This window comes from Hypoxylon fragiforme (genome assembly GCF_022984875.1).
Source record: "Hypoxylon fragiforme strain CBS 206.31 chromosome Unknown GGS25scaffold_1, whole genome shotgun sequence".
Classification (NCBI taxonomy): Eukaryota; Fungi; Ascomycota; class Sordariomycetes; order Xylariales; family Hypoxylaceae; genus Hypoxylon; species Hypoxylon fragiforme.
The window spans coordinates 4,177,893-4,190,897 of NW_026054756.1; the positions used below are offsets into that span (position 1 = coordinate 4,177,893).

A 13,005-nucleotide genomic window follows, 5' to 3' on the forward strand; every position below is an offset into this window, starting at 1 on the left:
AAACTGACGTATGAGCCTGTAAGAAAGTGGCACCCAGATGAACCCTGTGATCAGTCGGTATGCATCTATCCCCACGAGGCATGGCTTCCTGGTAACCTAACCCAGTCGCATCGTTGGATAAGGGATAAAGGATAAGGGGAAGGGGGCAACCCAGGTACATTACTAGGTAGGTATGTAAATGTAAATACTAGTAGTACTATGTAGGTAATGACGGTGAGGGTGTGTGACAGGCTATTATGGTACATGGTCCAATTCTTATGTACGTTATGTAATAGGAAAGTGTATAAAGGGTGGGAGGGCCGGAAGGAGGCCGGCTTTCCTCGCATGAGCCGCCTCGGCGCCCAGATTTCGGGTTCGGACCACTTGGCTTTAACATAGATAGGTACTTGATAAGTCAAGATGACCAAAAACAACACGAATTAATTCTGCTTGAAAAGGAGAAGTTGAGAGATGATCGTACCTTTGATAGAACATTGGCGATTCCTCTAGTTAGTACTCTGTTGCGATCATCAGAATCTAGAGTATGTACTGTAGTATGAATGAATGCTCAAACGAGTAGTATTATAGTATACCTAGTACTTGAGTAAGCATGTACAACATTGAAGGTCATTGTAACACATGCATCTCAAGATAGATAAAGTTATAAATGACGGCGGAATTAAAGCAGAAAACGCGGATGGGACCCGATCGGCTGGATTTCGGTTGTCTCTTGAGGGTGGGCTCCTTTCCTTGCCGACGCAACCCGCTTTGAATCCACGGTCCCCTGGTAACCTACCACGATACATCCATTTGGCTGACCAAGGTCCAAAAGCCTATTTTAGTCTTTGGATCGATTGGATAACTACACCTCAACTCACTTGCCACAGCATACATAGATTCATAGATATACACCTAAAGTTAGGTAGGTATGGAATGACGGGAAACTGCATTATGCATTATTGGCCATTGCAATCAACACTTGTGTCTTCAACAAGAACCATTTTCCGATCGGGAACGCCTGTCAAGTTCTCCTTTATTTTGCTATCAGTGCCCGTGGCCGTCATCTGGCTCCCCCCTCTCTTCCGGATCCAGCTTGATCAACGTATCGATACGCATTATGCTGATACACGCCTCCACTGCACTCTTCAGCTGCCGAATCTTGCTTATGCTGGGTTCTAATACTCCAGCCTTGACCTCGTCCACCACCTTGCCCTTCATCAAGTCAAGACCGTAGTTCTTGTAGTTCTTCTTCTTCGCTACCGTCTTCTCATCCTCGTTCGCCTCGCCATCTTGCGTCCTCTGCGAAAGTGCGTGTCGAGATCGTAGTTGTGCTACAAGCTCGCTTGCATCTTTGGCTGCGTTGACGGCTAGGGTCTTGGGAATGATAAGAAGCGCCTGCGCGAATTCTCCAATTGCCAGCTGCTCTCTTGAGCCTACCGTGCCCGCGAACTCCTCCAAATAAATATGTAGAGCCGTCTCCACCGCTCCACCACCGGGAACAATGCTACCACTCTCTAGAGTTCGCTTAACCGCACAGAGAGAGTCGTGCACAGACCTCTCCATTTCGTCTAGTTGGAAGTCGTTAGGTCCACGAAGAATTATCGACGCAGATGAATGTATCTTGGTTCCCTTAACTAAGATGCACTCATCGTCGGAAATGCGTTCTTGGACAACTTCTTCGGCAGATCCCAGGTATGAAGGCTCGAAACGCTCGTCACCGTTCAAGTCAGATAGGGTGCTAAGCAGAGTGGCGCCGGTAGCCTTCGCAATCCGTCGTAGATCTTCCTTCTTACACCGCCTCACGGCCATGGCACCATGCTCAATGAAAAGCTTCAAGCACATATCGTCGATGCCTTTGGTTGTTAGAACAACGTTCGCTCCGGCCTTGAGGATCATTTCCACTCTGTCAATCACCATCCCTGACTCCCGCTGGCGAATCTGTTCGAGCTGCTGGGGGTCGTCGACCGTGATTTGCACGCCAAGCTTCATCCTCTCCTTCTGTAGGTTCATATCAAGTACTGCGATTTTGGCATCCTGTACCCGAGTCTTCATAGCCTGCGACGCCACAGTGCAGTTTAGAGCATAACCCTTTACTAGGATGGATTCCAGTGCACCCTTTCCGTGGGCCTTTAGGATATTAACCGCTTTGACGGGATATTTCACTTCGCTGCGGTTGTTGGTGGTCTTGACTGCTTGTATAGCATCAACAACCATGTTGGCGAAGAAGTCGGAGTCGGACCCAATGATCTTGCTAGACATAGACGTCTTGGCAATGCTGATTAGCGAGTCGCGACCAAGGTTCTCCACCTTGGTGCTGACATTCTCGCTCATGTACTTGATAGCCTCTCTCAGGGCAAGTCTGTAGCCAGTGATGATGGTAGTAGGATGTATTCGGTTCTTCATCAGCTCGTTCGCTCGTCGTAGAAGTTCGGCGGCGATGAGCACGACTGAGGTGGTACCGTCACCAACCTCCTTATCTTGTTGGTGTGCTAAGTCGACGAGGATCTTTCCAGCGGGGTGTTCAACGTCTAACAAGCTTAGGATAGTAGCACCGTCATTTGTAACTGTGACATCCTATAAAGGTCAGTCAAGAAGTTTGAAGGCTGGGAAGGGGATAGTTGGCATACTCCAATGTCGTCCACCATCATCTTATCCAGACCGCTAGGACCAAATGAGCTCTTGACGACGTTCGCAATAGCTTGGGTAGCGGAAACTAAATAGTTGGTCAGTCATATATAGAACATTTCCAAGTAAACAGAGAGCGACCTACCATTCTGATCCCTAATATCAGCACCAGAGATCTTTTGGCCGCCGAGGAACAGAGTCCCATTTTCGGACTGCTCAAACATGGAAGCCATTCTTGCAAATGACTCGCTGTCCTATTCTCTCTATTTGTCTCTTTTTGTCTTCGTAGCAACTCAACACGTCCTAACTGATAAAGAGAGGAAGGAAGAGTAAAGTGGAAAGGAAGAAGGAGGAAAGGATGTTCCTGTTTTAGGTAGCTGGCTGTTCTACCTGGCAGGTCCCTCTTTCTTGATATTTTGTTTTTAAGCTAAGCTTCTTAGCGCTTGCCCTGTCCCTCATTGAATTTGCAAGGAGCCGTAACTTTTTGGCGGAAGCAACAGTTATTCCTGATCCGATATGTCCTTTTAAGTGGCTCTTTCCTCTTATCAACTCCTGGCTATGTACTTATGTAAGTATAACCCCTCCATTGGCAGTACGAGTATGTACCTTTGTACCTTAGCACCTAGCAAGCAAATCGCGGGGCACCATTGAAGTTCCAGCCCGAGCTATTACTTGGTACGGGTACCACTGCAGTAGATTATTTTATTGTTTTATTGAATTTCATTTTATTTTACCCAAGTAGCCAAGTCACCGCCGACGTGACTCAATCCCAAGGTTCTTGAGGTTTACCTTCTTTTCTCAGTTCATGATACCTATTGATTGACCCTTTCTTTTTTTAATTCTCTGGTCAAATTATTTTATTTATTTCCTCAAGCCACTTGAAGCTCTTAAGGTACTTCAAAGTAGCTATCAGAGCCCTTTTCCTACAATAAACACTCTGAAGTACATAAATACTTTGCAAGAACCGCAACCATGGAGGAGAATAAGCCAGCTGAGCCTTCCAAGAGCGCCTTGAAGAAGGCCGAGAAGGAGGCCAAGAAGGCCGCTGAGAAAGCTGCAAAGGCGGCCAAGCAAACTACTCTCCCAGTAGTTGGCGGTGGAAAGAAGGCCGATGACATTATAGGTATCACCGTCTCAAAGGCCGATAACTTTCCGCAATGGTACCAAGAAGTCGTACTCAAGGCCGAGATGGTTGAGTACTATACCGAAATCTCGGGATTCTTCATCATGCGTCCGGCCACTATGTACATCTGGAATGTCATTCGCAAATGGTTCACCGAGCGCATTGAGGAAATGGGTGTTGACGAGACAAACTTTCCCATGTTCTTGTCCCAAAAGTCACTAGAGAAAGAGAAGGACCACGTCGAGGGCTTTGCTCCCGAATTGGCCTGGGTTACGAAGGCGTGAGTAAAAGTTTCCGATGGCATCTCCCCCTAATATATGATCCCCTATCTTGGCTTATGGGCTAACTCGATTTCCTTTGATAGAGGTGACAAGAACCTCGAAGTCCCCGTTGCGGTCCGCCCTACCTCGGAAGCCGTCATGTACCCCTACTACGCGAAGTGGATTCGAAGCCACAGAGATCTTCCCTTCAGACTCAACCAGTGGAACTCGGTCGTTAGATGGGAAGCAAAGCAAACTACCCCCTTCTTGAGAGCAAGAGAGTTCTTGTGGCAAGAAGGTCACACCGCACATCTTACCGAAGAGCTTGCTGGAGAAGAGGTCTTGCAAATCCTGGAGCTTTACGCTGGCATCTACGAACAGCTACTCGCTGTCCCAGTCGTGCGAGGTAAGAAGACGGAGAATGAGAAGTTCGCTGGTGGATACTATACAACTACAGTCGAAGGTTACATTCCTTCCAACGGACGAGGTATTCAAGGTGGTACCTCGCACTGTCTTGGACAAAACTTTAGTAAAATGTTCGACATCACCGTCGAAGACCCCAATGAGAAGGGCAAGCACATCAATGTCTGGCAAAACTCGTGGGGTCTGTCGACTCGTGTTATTGGTGTCATGGTCATGATTCACGGCGATGACAAGGGATTGGTTCTCCCTCCACGGATCGCCAAGGTACAAACAATCCTAATCCCGGTTGGCATCACCAAGAGCACTACCCCTGAGGATAAGACGAAGCACTATGAGAAGCTGGCCGATATCAAGAGTACCCTCAAGAAGGCGGGTATTCGCGTGGAGGACGATCTGAGAGATGGCTACACCCCGGCCTGGAAGTTCAACGACTGGGAATTGAAGGGTGTCCCACTTCGTCTAGAGTTTGGACCCAAGGATGCGGCCAAGGACGTCGTCAGTTTCGCGCGCCGGGATACTGGTGAGAAGGGAACTATTGCTCTAGCTGAACTGGCCACGAAGGTCCCTGAGCTTCTCGAGACTATCCAGGCCGATATGTACAGCAAGGCCGAGAAGTCCTACCGAGAACACCGCATTGTCATCAAGAAATGGGAGGATGTTATCCCTGCCCTCGATGCCAAGAACGTTGTTATCATTCCCTTCTGCCTTGACGGCAAATGCGAGGACAAGATCAAGGAGTTGACCACGGGACGCACAGACGAGGATCCTGATACCCCCGAAGCACAAAAGGCCCCGTCTATGGGTATGAAGAGTTTGTGTATTCCCTTTGAACAGCCGGAAGAACTAGCCAAGGGCTCCACCAAGTGCTTGAACCCGGAATGTCAACGATTAGCTGAGACGTTTGTTATGTTTGGTCGTAGTTATTAAGCTAGGCCTTCGTATTTGAAGTCAGGAATCTTTACGCAGAAACTGGGCAAATGGATGTAGGAAGATATCGGGTGCGGGAGTGAGATTTCAGATGCGGGAGTGACATGGTTCTGAAATGGCGGGCTATAGTGGATTTGCTTACAAGAATTCTAAGAAGTGACTGTCTTCACATTTCATGGCTCATTGGTGTAACTATAAAACCGGACTTGGTGATGCCGAATGTAGCAGGTAAGGGTAAAAACGGCGCGATCGTGAGATGCTACTCCAGATCCATAATCATTTATAAGTGTATGCATATGATCGCATTCAGCTACCTAAAGTTAAGCCCGTTCAAACCGTCTCAGGTGGTTCATTTATCCGACGATGAAAGAAAAGGGGGGCGATTATCAATACTACATTTATCAAATATTTACGCAAGTCAGCGTAATATTTCCATCAGATGGTTTTTCTCTGCCGGGTATAGGGGTTTAGAGTTGCATACTTCCTTCGTTATGAGGGAAATGGACATTACACGCGCCGGAGATATTTCAACTACCAAGACTTAACACCTGCTTGATGATACTTACCCCTTATATCAGCTTATACATACATGTAGGTACCACGTAGAAATATGTAGGTGCGTATATCCCCGTGTAGACTCGGCAAGTAGCGTAGAAACTAGTTCACCCGAACACACCAAAGGAAACTACCTGCCTCGATCTCTCTCCCATTTCTGGTCGTCCAATATTGTTGTACATTCCTGAAGCTGCGCAATGTAATCCCCTAGAAAAGAAGCGGATAGGTTTATTCGCTCACGTATAACCACCTTTCCATCACGGGGATTTATAATCATGGATATAACCTGCCAGCTGACGCTTGTCTCTTACCGAAAATAACAGCAGATGACACACAGGTATACCCTGAGATAGATGGATACAAGGCGGACTATGTTGAGAGTTACATAGAGAATGGGACGACAGGGTGATTCGTAGGCCAGTGCTGCTGTGCTGCTGTGCGACGCAGATTCATCATGACACTAAATCACTCTGGGCGAGATTATACCCCCCCAAAAGCAGGATCATAAGGTGATCCTATAAGTCAACTGGTATTTAATTTCAAGCCCCCTCCACCATATTATCCTCGTCATACATTACCCCAATCCTCATACCTACCCCTCTCAAGAATCTAAGGAGTAATCTCTATCCCCTATTCTAGGATAAATCCTCCAGTAACACTCCCACCAACACTTCCCCTCTCCCCCCCCTTCCCCTTAACCTGAACAAACATGGCACCAGACACGCTCTCCCTCGCCGGCAAGGTCGCCATCGTGACCGGCAGCGGCCGCGAGAACGGGATCGGGGCCTCGATCGCCAAGACGCTGGCGCGCAACGGCGCCGCGGTCACCATCAACTATGTCTCCGAGAGCAGCGCGGTCAAGGCGGAGAAGGTGGCGCAGTCGATCCGCGACGAGTTCGGCGTCGGCGTTGCACTCGTTCGGGCCAACGTGGCGACACCTGAAGGGTGTGATAAGATCGTTTCTGAGACGCTGAGCCAGCTGGGCGTGGATCATGTGGATATTCTGGGTACGTGTACCTGTGACTTGTGGCCTTTGTATACCTAGCTACCTACCTAAGGTTCCTACATGATAGTATGGAACAAACATAGTGTAGTGTAGTGTAGTGTGATGGACGTCTTATAGCCTTCTTTCAAACCCGCAAAGCTAACCACCTCCCCCTTTCCCCCTATACAGTCAACAACGCAGGGGTCGTCGAAGCCTGCACGCTAGCGCAAGCGGACCGCGCCCTGCTCGAGCGCATCTTCGGCGTCAACGTGTACGGGACCATCTTCATGACGCAGGCGGCCCTGGGCCTCGGCAAGATGCCCCGCGGCGGCCGCGTCATCCACATCGGCAGCGTGGGGTCCAAGATCGAGGCCCCCGGGATAGACGTGTATGGCGCGAGCAAGGCGGCGCAGGATTTCTTGACGTCGTCGTGGGCGAGGGAGGTGAGTGTTTTTTTGTTCTTTGGGGACTTGACGGCGTGCCTACCACCATCTCTATCCATCTTACCTAACCCACACCCCCTCCCCCTCCCCCCTTTTCTTCCACCCCATCTTCCACCTACTCACCAACCCCCAGCTCGGCCGCAGCCGCGGCATCACCGTGAACACAGTCGCCCCGGGCGTGATCGTCTCGGACATGAGCGAGGATGTCATCGACATCGTCGGGCCGTTCGTCGCGCTGCAGCGAGGGGAGAACCGCGCGGGGAAGCCCGAGGAGGTCGCGGATGTGGTGCTGTTCCTGGCGTCGGAGAAGAGCGGCTGGATGACGGCGCAGTATGTGGCGGTGGATGCGGGGTTGACTACTACTGCTATTTGATGATGGGGAGGAGGAGGAGGAGGCTGTAAGGGCGGAGAGAGTAAAAAATAGTACGAGTGTGTGGGTGTGGGTGGGTGGGTGTATGGAATAGTCCAAGATGTCTCTCCTCACTTCATATGATATGAGTAGTGTAAGCATACCTATACATTACTACATCAGTCGTATCCCATCTCTTCGTTTTACGTGACACGCAAATCTTTGACTCTTTCGCGGTAAAATCATCGCTTGCTCCTTTCTCAAGCCTCAATACCTATTACCTACCCCTAGGGCCAGGCCACGGACATCCATCCACGCCCCTCTCCCCCTTTCACCCCGCCGCAGCACCTCTCGCCGCCAAATACCCATCAATCTCCCAACACAGCCTCTCCGCCCTTCCCCCCTCCCCCTCCCCATCTCCATCCCCATCCACAGCATCAACCCACACAACCCCCCTCGCAACCTCAACCGCCTCCCTCCCTCCCCCCCTCAACCCAAGCGTCTCCATCAATCCCACAATCATCAGCACATGCCACGCTCTCCTCGGCCCATCCTCCTGCATCGCCGTCGTCACACACGCCCAGAGACTCAGCTCGTTTAGCTCTCTCCCGGGGGTTCTAGCATTGGCGTTGGCGTTAGCGTTAGCGTTGCAGGCAGTGCTCGCAAAAACCAGCGGCAGCTGCGCGATCTGCCTAAACGCCTCCAGGTGTCCCCTCATCTCGTAGCAGCTCGACCCCAAGCGCCGCTTCACCGCCGCCAGCAGCACCAGCGCCGCGCGCCTGTACGCTTCTCTCGCCGCGACGCCCGCGTACGCCGGGTCTGCGGGGTCGTTGGGGAGCGGGATCCCGCGCAGCGAGAGGAGCGCGTGGAGCGCCGGGCTCAGGACGCGCGCGGCGGTGGAGTCGTCGCGCCAGAAGGCGGCGGGGCGGCGGGCGGAGTGCAGGTTTAGGTAGGCGGCGGCGGAGGCGGTGGTGCGGAGGGCGGCGGTGATGTCGGTTAGGGTTGGGAAGCGGGCGTCCCAGGCGAGGAGGAGGCGGGAGAGGGGGGAATGGGGGTTGGTGGAGTCGATGCCACGGAGGGTACTTCGTAGGACTTGGAAGCGGGGGTGGCTGTTTGAGTAGGTTGCGCCGGCGAGATCGAGCCTAGGTGGGTTGGTAACGGTTCCCCTAGTATTAGTAGAATATTCCCGGATTTTCTGGTTAAGGGGGTAAGGGATGATGAGACGGCCGGCCTAACCTACCAGGATATCATCAATTGTAGGAACGGACTGCTCAGGGTTTCCAAGCCGCCTCTTTTCTCGAGGATTCGTTCGAGGCCGTCCATGTGGATTCTCAGGCGGTCGAAGTTGCCGACTGTAGACTATTTGCTGATTCTCAGTATTTATATAGGCACCCAAAGAGCAAAAGAAACACGCACATACATCATGGCACAAGAACCCCGTCACCGCAATCACCAGTCCCTCACTCACACTCATCACCGGATCGACCAGCCGACTCTTTATCGACCGCAGCGAAAGCGTGTACCACTTCATCGCCTCGACATTCGAGCTGTGCTCGGGGAACCCAGACGTTGTTCCCGGCGCGAGGCCGCGAAACAGCACTGCGTTGGCCAGCGTGATGTACCACGCCGCCGCGTCCGACAACCCCATGGATAGCCAGGGGAAGCGGAACGGCTTGTAGGTTGAGCGCGCTTCGTCGATCACTGTTTGGCGAGCGCCACGCGCGCGGTTAGTTAGGATATTGAGGCTCTTTATAATTAGGGGGCTTGACGGGACGGGACAGGACAGGAAGGGGGGCGTTTACTGGACCGGACTAAGCCCATGCGCTCTGCATCCATGTTGATCGGGTACACCGTCGCATGCAAGCTGCCGTCGGCCATGGGATCCGGCAGCGCCAGGGCTTGCGATGATGCGCCACCAGTACTTCTTCCACCTGCAACCCCAACCCCCTCTCCTTCTCTATTCTCTTCGCCTACAGCTGCTGAGCCACTACCTTCTCCGAGGACAATCTCCTCCTCTCCCCGCCGCTTCGCGCGTGGCTTCCGACGCGCCCTGCCAATGTCCTTCATGACGTGCCGCCGGATCCTGGTCGACTGGGCTTTCTCGTCGCCGGGGCGGACGACGTTTACGAATTCGAATTCCGGCATGTTCCGTTCTGTTCTGTTCTGACTTTTCAACCCAACAACAATAAAGAGAATATATTTTTATTACCGTAGGATTCTCTGCTACTTTATACATCTACTGAACAATCACCCTGGCAGGAAGGAAAAGGAAAAAGCCGAACTAGGTACCCAAGAATGAATACCGTAGAACTTCCCCGGGCTCTTACTGAGATACTTGGCATTCTCTTGCATGCAAGTATGTTGTCTTATGTAAGACGTGATATTTATTTTAGGTGGTAGGTGGCGAAATACAGTAGGTTAGGCTATTCCAGGGCAAGACCGACAAACGAAACCCCGGCATAGATATATTTAAATATCATTGTGGTGATTGCTCTGACTGCATCGTCAGCCAGAAAGTCCGGAGACTACATTAGGTACCTAGTTACGAAGGTTGGTAGACCATGGAGAGAATATTTGGGAGCACACACCCGCGAAGATGCTTATGCCAGCGAATCTTATTGAAGACCGGCGCTTATAAATAGCATGGAGGCAGACGGGAATTTCACTCATTCATTCACCACGCACGCAAAAGAGCCAAAGCCGAAAAAGAAAAAAAATCTTCATCACGACGCCAAACATCAAAATTGAACTTTAAAAAATATATAACTCTTTATAATCCGTACAAGAAACTATTCATCAAACCCCCCTGCCACCCCTGAAGCACCAGGTACGTAGGCGGGGGAGTCGGGGACAAAACACACACACACACTACTAACACAAACACAGCTGCTATCCAATCCTCTCAACTCAACTCCTTAAACACCCAGCGCAGCGTTGAAAGCATCAGCAGCCGCCTGCCCCTGGAGCGAGTTCGCCGCCTCGGCGCCCTCCTCGCACTGCGACACCGTCGCGGCGTCGGCCTTGCACTTGCTCGCGAGCTGCGAGCAGATGAAGTCGGTGATGACCGCCGGCTTGAGCGCGGAGCCGTGGTTGAAGTCGGCGGTGTTGACGGGCGCGAACGCCTGCTCGCTGGCGCGGTCCTTCTGGGTGCCGAACGAGATGGCCGGGGAGCCGCAGGAGCCGGTGTCGGCGGCGCGGAGGCGGAGCTTCTTGGCGGCCGTGTTCTGGGCGGCGCACTGCTTCTGCTGGGCGTCGCAGTCGCTGACGCTGATGGAGGCGTCGGCGCCGGAGTTGGCCGCGTTGGCGCACTGGTTCTTCTGCACGTCGCAGGCGCGCTGGATGGCGGCGCCGATGTTGAGGAATTCGGCGCCGTTGACGGAGAAGGGCTTCGCGGCGTTGGAGCTGATCACGGGGACGGGGGGCGCGCCGACGCTGCCGGTGAAGGTGTTCACGTTGTTGCCGCTGGCGGTGGGGGTGGCGCCGGCGTTGGCGTTGTTGTTGGCGTTTCCGGCATTGTTGTTGTTGTTGTTGTTGTTGCTCGCGTTGCCAGTGCTGTTGCTAGCGTTACCGGCGTTGGCGTTGTTGTTAGAGTTGTTGTTGTTGTTGGAGTTAGCAGCATCGTTGGCAGCATCATCGGCTCCATCTTCTACGCATGCTAGTCAAGTTAGCATGGATAGAACACTCGTATGTTTTGCATATTGACTCACCATCATCCTCTTCAGCATCGTCGGCGGCGTTGTTAGCGTTGCCAGCGTTAGCATTGTTGTTGTTGTTGTTGGCATTACCACCAGCATTGGCGTTACCGCCTCCTGCAGCTACGGCAGCGTCAATCTCATCTGCCGTGGCATCCTCGACAAGGAGGTTTTGGGTGAAAATGCAGCCCTCCGGATCATCAGCTTCGTCGCAAGTGTTGCCAGCGCCGGTTGCATCACCGATCTATAATATAACTATGGTAAGCTTCGCTGATATTACTAAGATCTGTTGTTGGGATATTGACTTACCTCGCCGGGGGCGAAGGTGCCGGACTGGAGGGCGAGCTGAGGATCAGCACCGATCGACGCTAGCTGGACAGCCAGGTCAAGGGTGATTTGCTTGTTCAGGGCGGCAGCACCGTCCGAAGCAGGGTCCTGGTGCTGCTGGAGGGCGGCGATCTCGGGGTTCTTTGCGGTTTCAGACGTGCAAAGAACGGAAGCCTGGCCAACTGCGCCCGTGTTTCTTTCCTATTGCATTTGTTAGTTGCCGTAATGAATGGTTGTTGCGTACAGATGACATACCAGAGCACGGAAGATCAGCGCATTGGTCATGCCCTCGACATCGTTGGCCGCCTTGGCGTTGGTGAAAGCTTGGTCGGCAACTCGCTGTTGAAGACAGTCGAGATCCGTAACTTGGCCGGCACCTTGAGCGGCAGCAGCGTTTCCTAGTAAAGCGAAAACCGGGTCCGATACTTGATCAACATTGTTCAAGTTCAGGGCCGCTCCAACACCAGTAAGGAACTTTTCGTGCGAGTGCTCCTCTATTATACTATTAGCCAATCTCATCCTTTCCGCTTATGTATACCTCTATATCGGGTAAGACTTACGAGGAACCTCGCGTCTGAACTTGGCCGAAGCACCAACAACCTGTCGACCTTTCCTGAACAGCTTAATGGCATCAGGGCGGGCAGCAGCCACGCTCAATAGAGCCAAGAAAGCAGCACTAGTTTCAACCTTCATATTGTCTGATTTCGGAGTTTTAAACGACCGTTCGTGATATAGAATACAGATATCGTAAAAGAGTTATATAATGATAAAGTCCCAAAAGGTCCTGCCTAGTAAAAAATGCTGAATAGCTACGTAATGAGCGTGAGAAGAATTAAAGAGATAGTTCACAGAACTAGAAAGAATGTAACGGGTGGAGAAAGATGTGCTGTCGTCGGATGAAGAGAATGGGAATAGGAACATGTAGTCCCGTCCAGGGCAGCCATCTCTCTCTATATATATGGCATTGACCTTGAGAATCTTATGGACGCCAAGCATAGAGGCCCTTGGTAGAGGAGTACACCTTAATGAGGCTTTAGCGTAGCAACGGGCGGCTTTTCTCTCTTGTTCGCCAAGAACGGTCTAAGCTAGCCGTCTCACTACACTGGAAGAGGCCATTTCGGCCCCGTTTTTTCCTTCTTTAGATCCTGGCTCCGTAGATCTAATCGTCCCAAGATGAGATGTTAGGTCAGAAAAGAAACACCATCAACCAAATCTAGAATATGCAACCTGGGGTGCTTGACATCGGCTCGACTGGGAGCCGGAGAAGAGTGTCTAGCCTAAGGGTCGAGTCGAGTCGAGTTACCCTGCATGCGACTT

General features: G+C 51.8%; 5 protein-coding genes across 5 annotated transcripts; 2 read left to right on the plus strand and 3 right to left on the minus strand.

Moving 5' to 3' along the window:
- Window positions 1-636: 636 nt before the first annotated feature.
- On the minus strand, window positions 637-3,110 carry GGS25DRAFT_472760 (T-complex protein 1). The gene is made up of 3 exons (XM_049259480.1): window positions 2,750-3,110; window positions 2,607-2,692; window positions 637-2,553 (listed from the first exon to the last, which is right to left on the minus strand). Exons 1-3 carry the CDS (start codon window positions 2,835-2,837, stop codon window positions 1,024-1,026), a joined length of 1,704 nt encoding a protein of 567 aa, XP_049122037.1. The 5' UTR covers window positions 2,838-3,110; the 3' UTR covers window positions 637-1,023.
- A 141-nt stretch (window positions 3,111-3,251) lies between these two features.
- GGS25DRAFT_472761 (proline-tRNA ligase-like protein) lies at window positions 3,252-5,725 on the plus strand. Its single transcript, XM_049259481.1, has 2 exons — window positions 3,252-4,007; window positions 4,092-5,725. Exons 1-2 carry the CDS (start codon window positions 3,577-3,579, stop codon window positions 5,335-5,337), a joined length of 1,677 nt encoding a protein of 558 aa, XP_049122038.1. The 5' UTR covers window positions 3,252-3,576; the 3' UTR covers window positions 5,338-5,725.
- Window positions 5,726-6,601: 876 nt separating this feature from the next.
- GGS25DRAFT_527737 (putative short-chain dehydrogenase) lies at window positions 6,602-8,094 on the plus strand (the record flags this gene model as incomplete). The annotated part of the gene is made up of 3 exons (XM_049265116.1): window positions 6,602-6,899; window positions 7,067-7,320; window positions 7,454-8,094. 3 exons carry the CDS (start codon window positions 6,602-6,604, stop codon window positions 7,691-7,693), a joined length of 792 nt encoding a protein of 263 aa, XP_049122039.1. The 3' UTR covers window positions 7,694-8,094.
- On the minus strand, window positions 7,454-9,814 carry GGS25DRAFT_527739 (uncharacterized protein; the record flags this gene model as incomplete). Its single annotated transcript, XM_049265117.1, has 4 exons — window positions 7,454-8,835; window positions 8,910-9,028; window positions 9,090-9,370; window positions 9,472-9,814. The coding sequence occupies 4 exons, from the start codon at window positions 9,812-9,814 to the stop codon at window positions 8,001-8,003; spliced, it is 1,578 nt and encodes a 525-aa protein (XP_049122040.1). The 3' UTR covers window positions 7,454-8,000.
- A 770-nt stretch (window positions 9,815-10,584) lies between these two features.
- GGS25DRAFT_517551 (uncharacterized protein) lies at window positions 10,585-12,381 on the minus strand (the record flags this gene model as incomplete). The annotated part of the gene is made up of 5 exons (XM_049263410.1): window positions 10,585-11,315; window positions 11,377-11,605; window positions 11,671-11,889; window positions 11,944-12,182; window positions 12,249-12,381. 5 exons carry the CDS (start codon window positions 12,379-12,381, stop codon window positions 10,585-10,587), a joined length of 1,551 nt encoding a protein of 516 aa, XP_049122041.1.
- Window positions 12,382-13,005: the final 624 nt, after the last annotated feature.

Coding starts and splice junctions, on each gene's coding strand:
- GGS25DRAFT_472760 (XM_049259480.1), bottom strand. CDS start 2,837: ATGGCTTCCATGTTTGAGCAGTCCGAAAATGGGACTCTGTTCCTCGGC. Junction 2,693..2,749: donor TGATATTAGGGATCAGAATG/GTAGGTCGCTCT, acceptor CCAACTATTTAG/TTTCCGCTACCCAAGCTATT. Junction 2,554..2,606: donor TGATGGTGGACGACATTGGA/GTATGCCAACTA, acceptor TGACCTTTATAG/GATGTCACAGTTACAAATGA.
- GGS25DRAFT_472761 (XM_049259481.1), top strand. CDS start 3,577: ATGGAGGAGAATAAGCCAGCTGAGCCTTCCAAGAGCGCCTTGAAGAAG. Junction 4,008..4,091: donor TTGGCCTGGGTTACGAAGGC/GTGAGTAAAAGT, acceptor TTCCTTTGATAG/AGGTGACAAGAACCTCGAAG.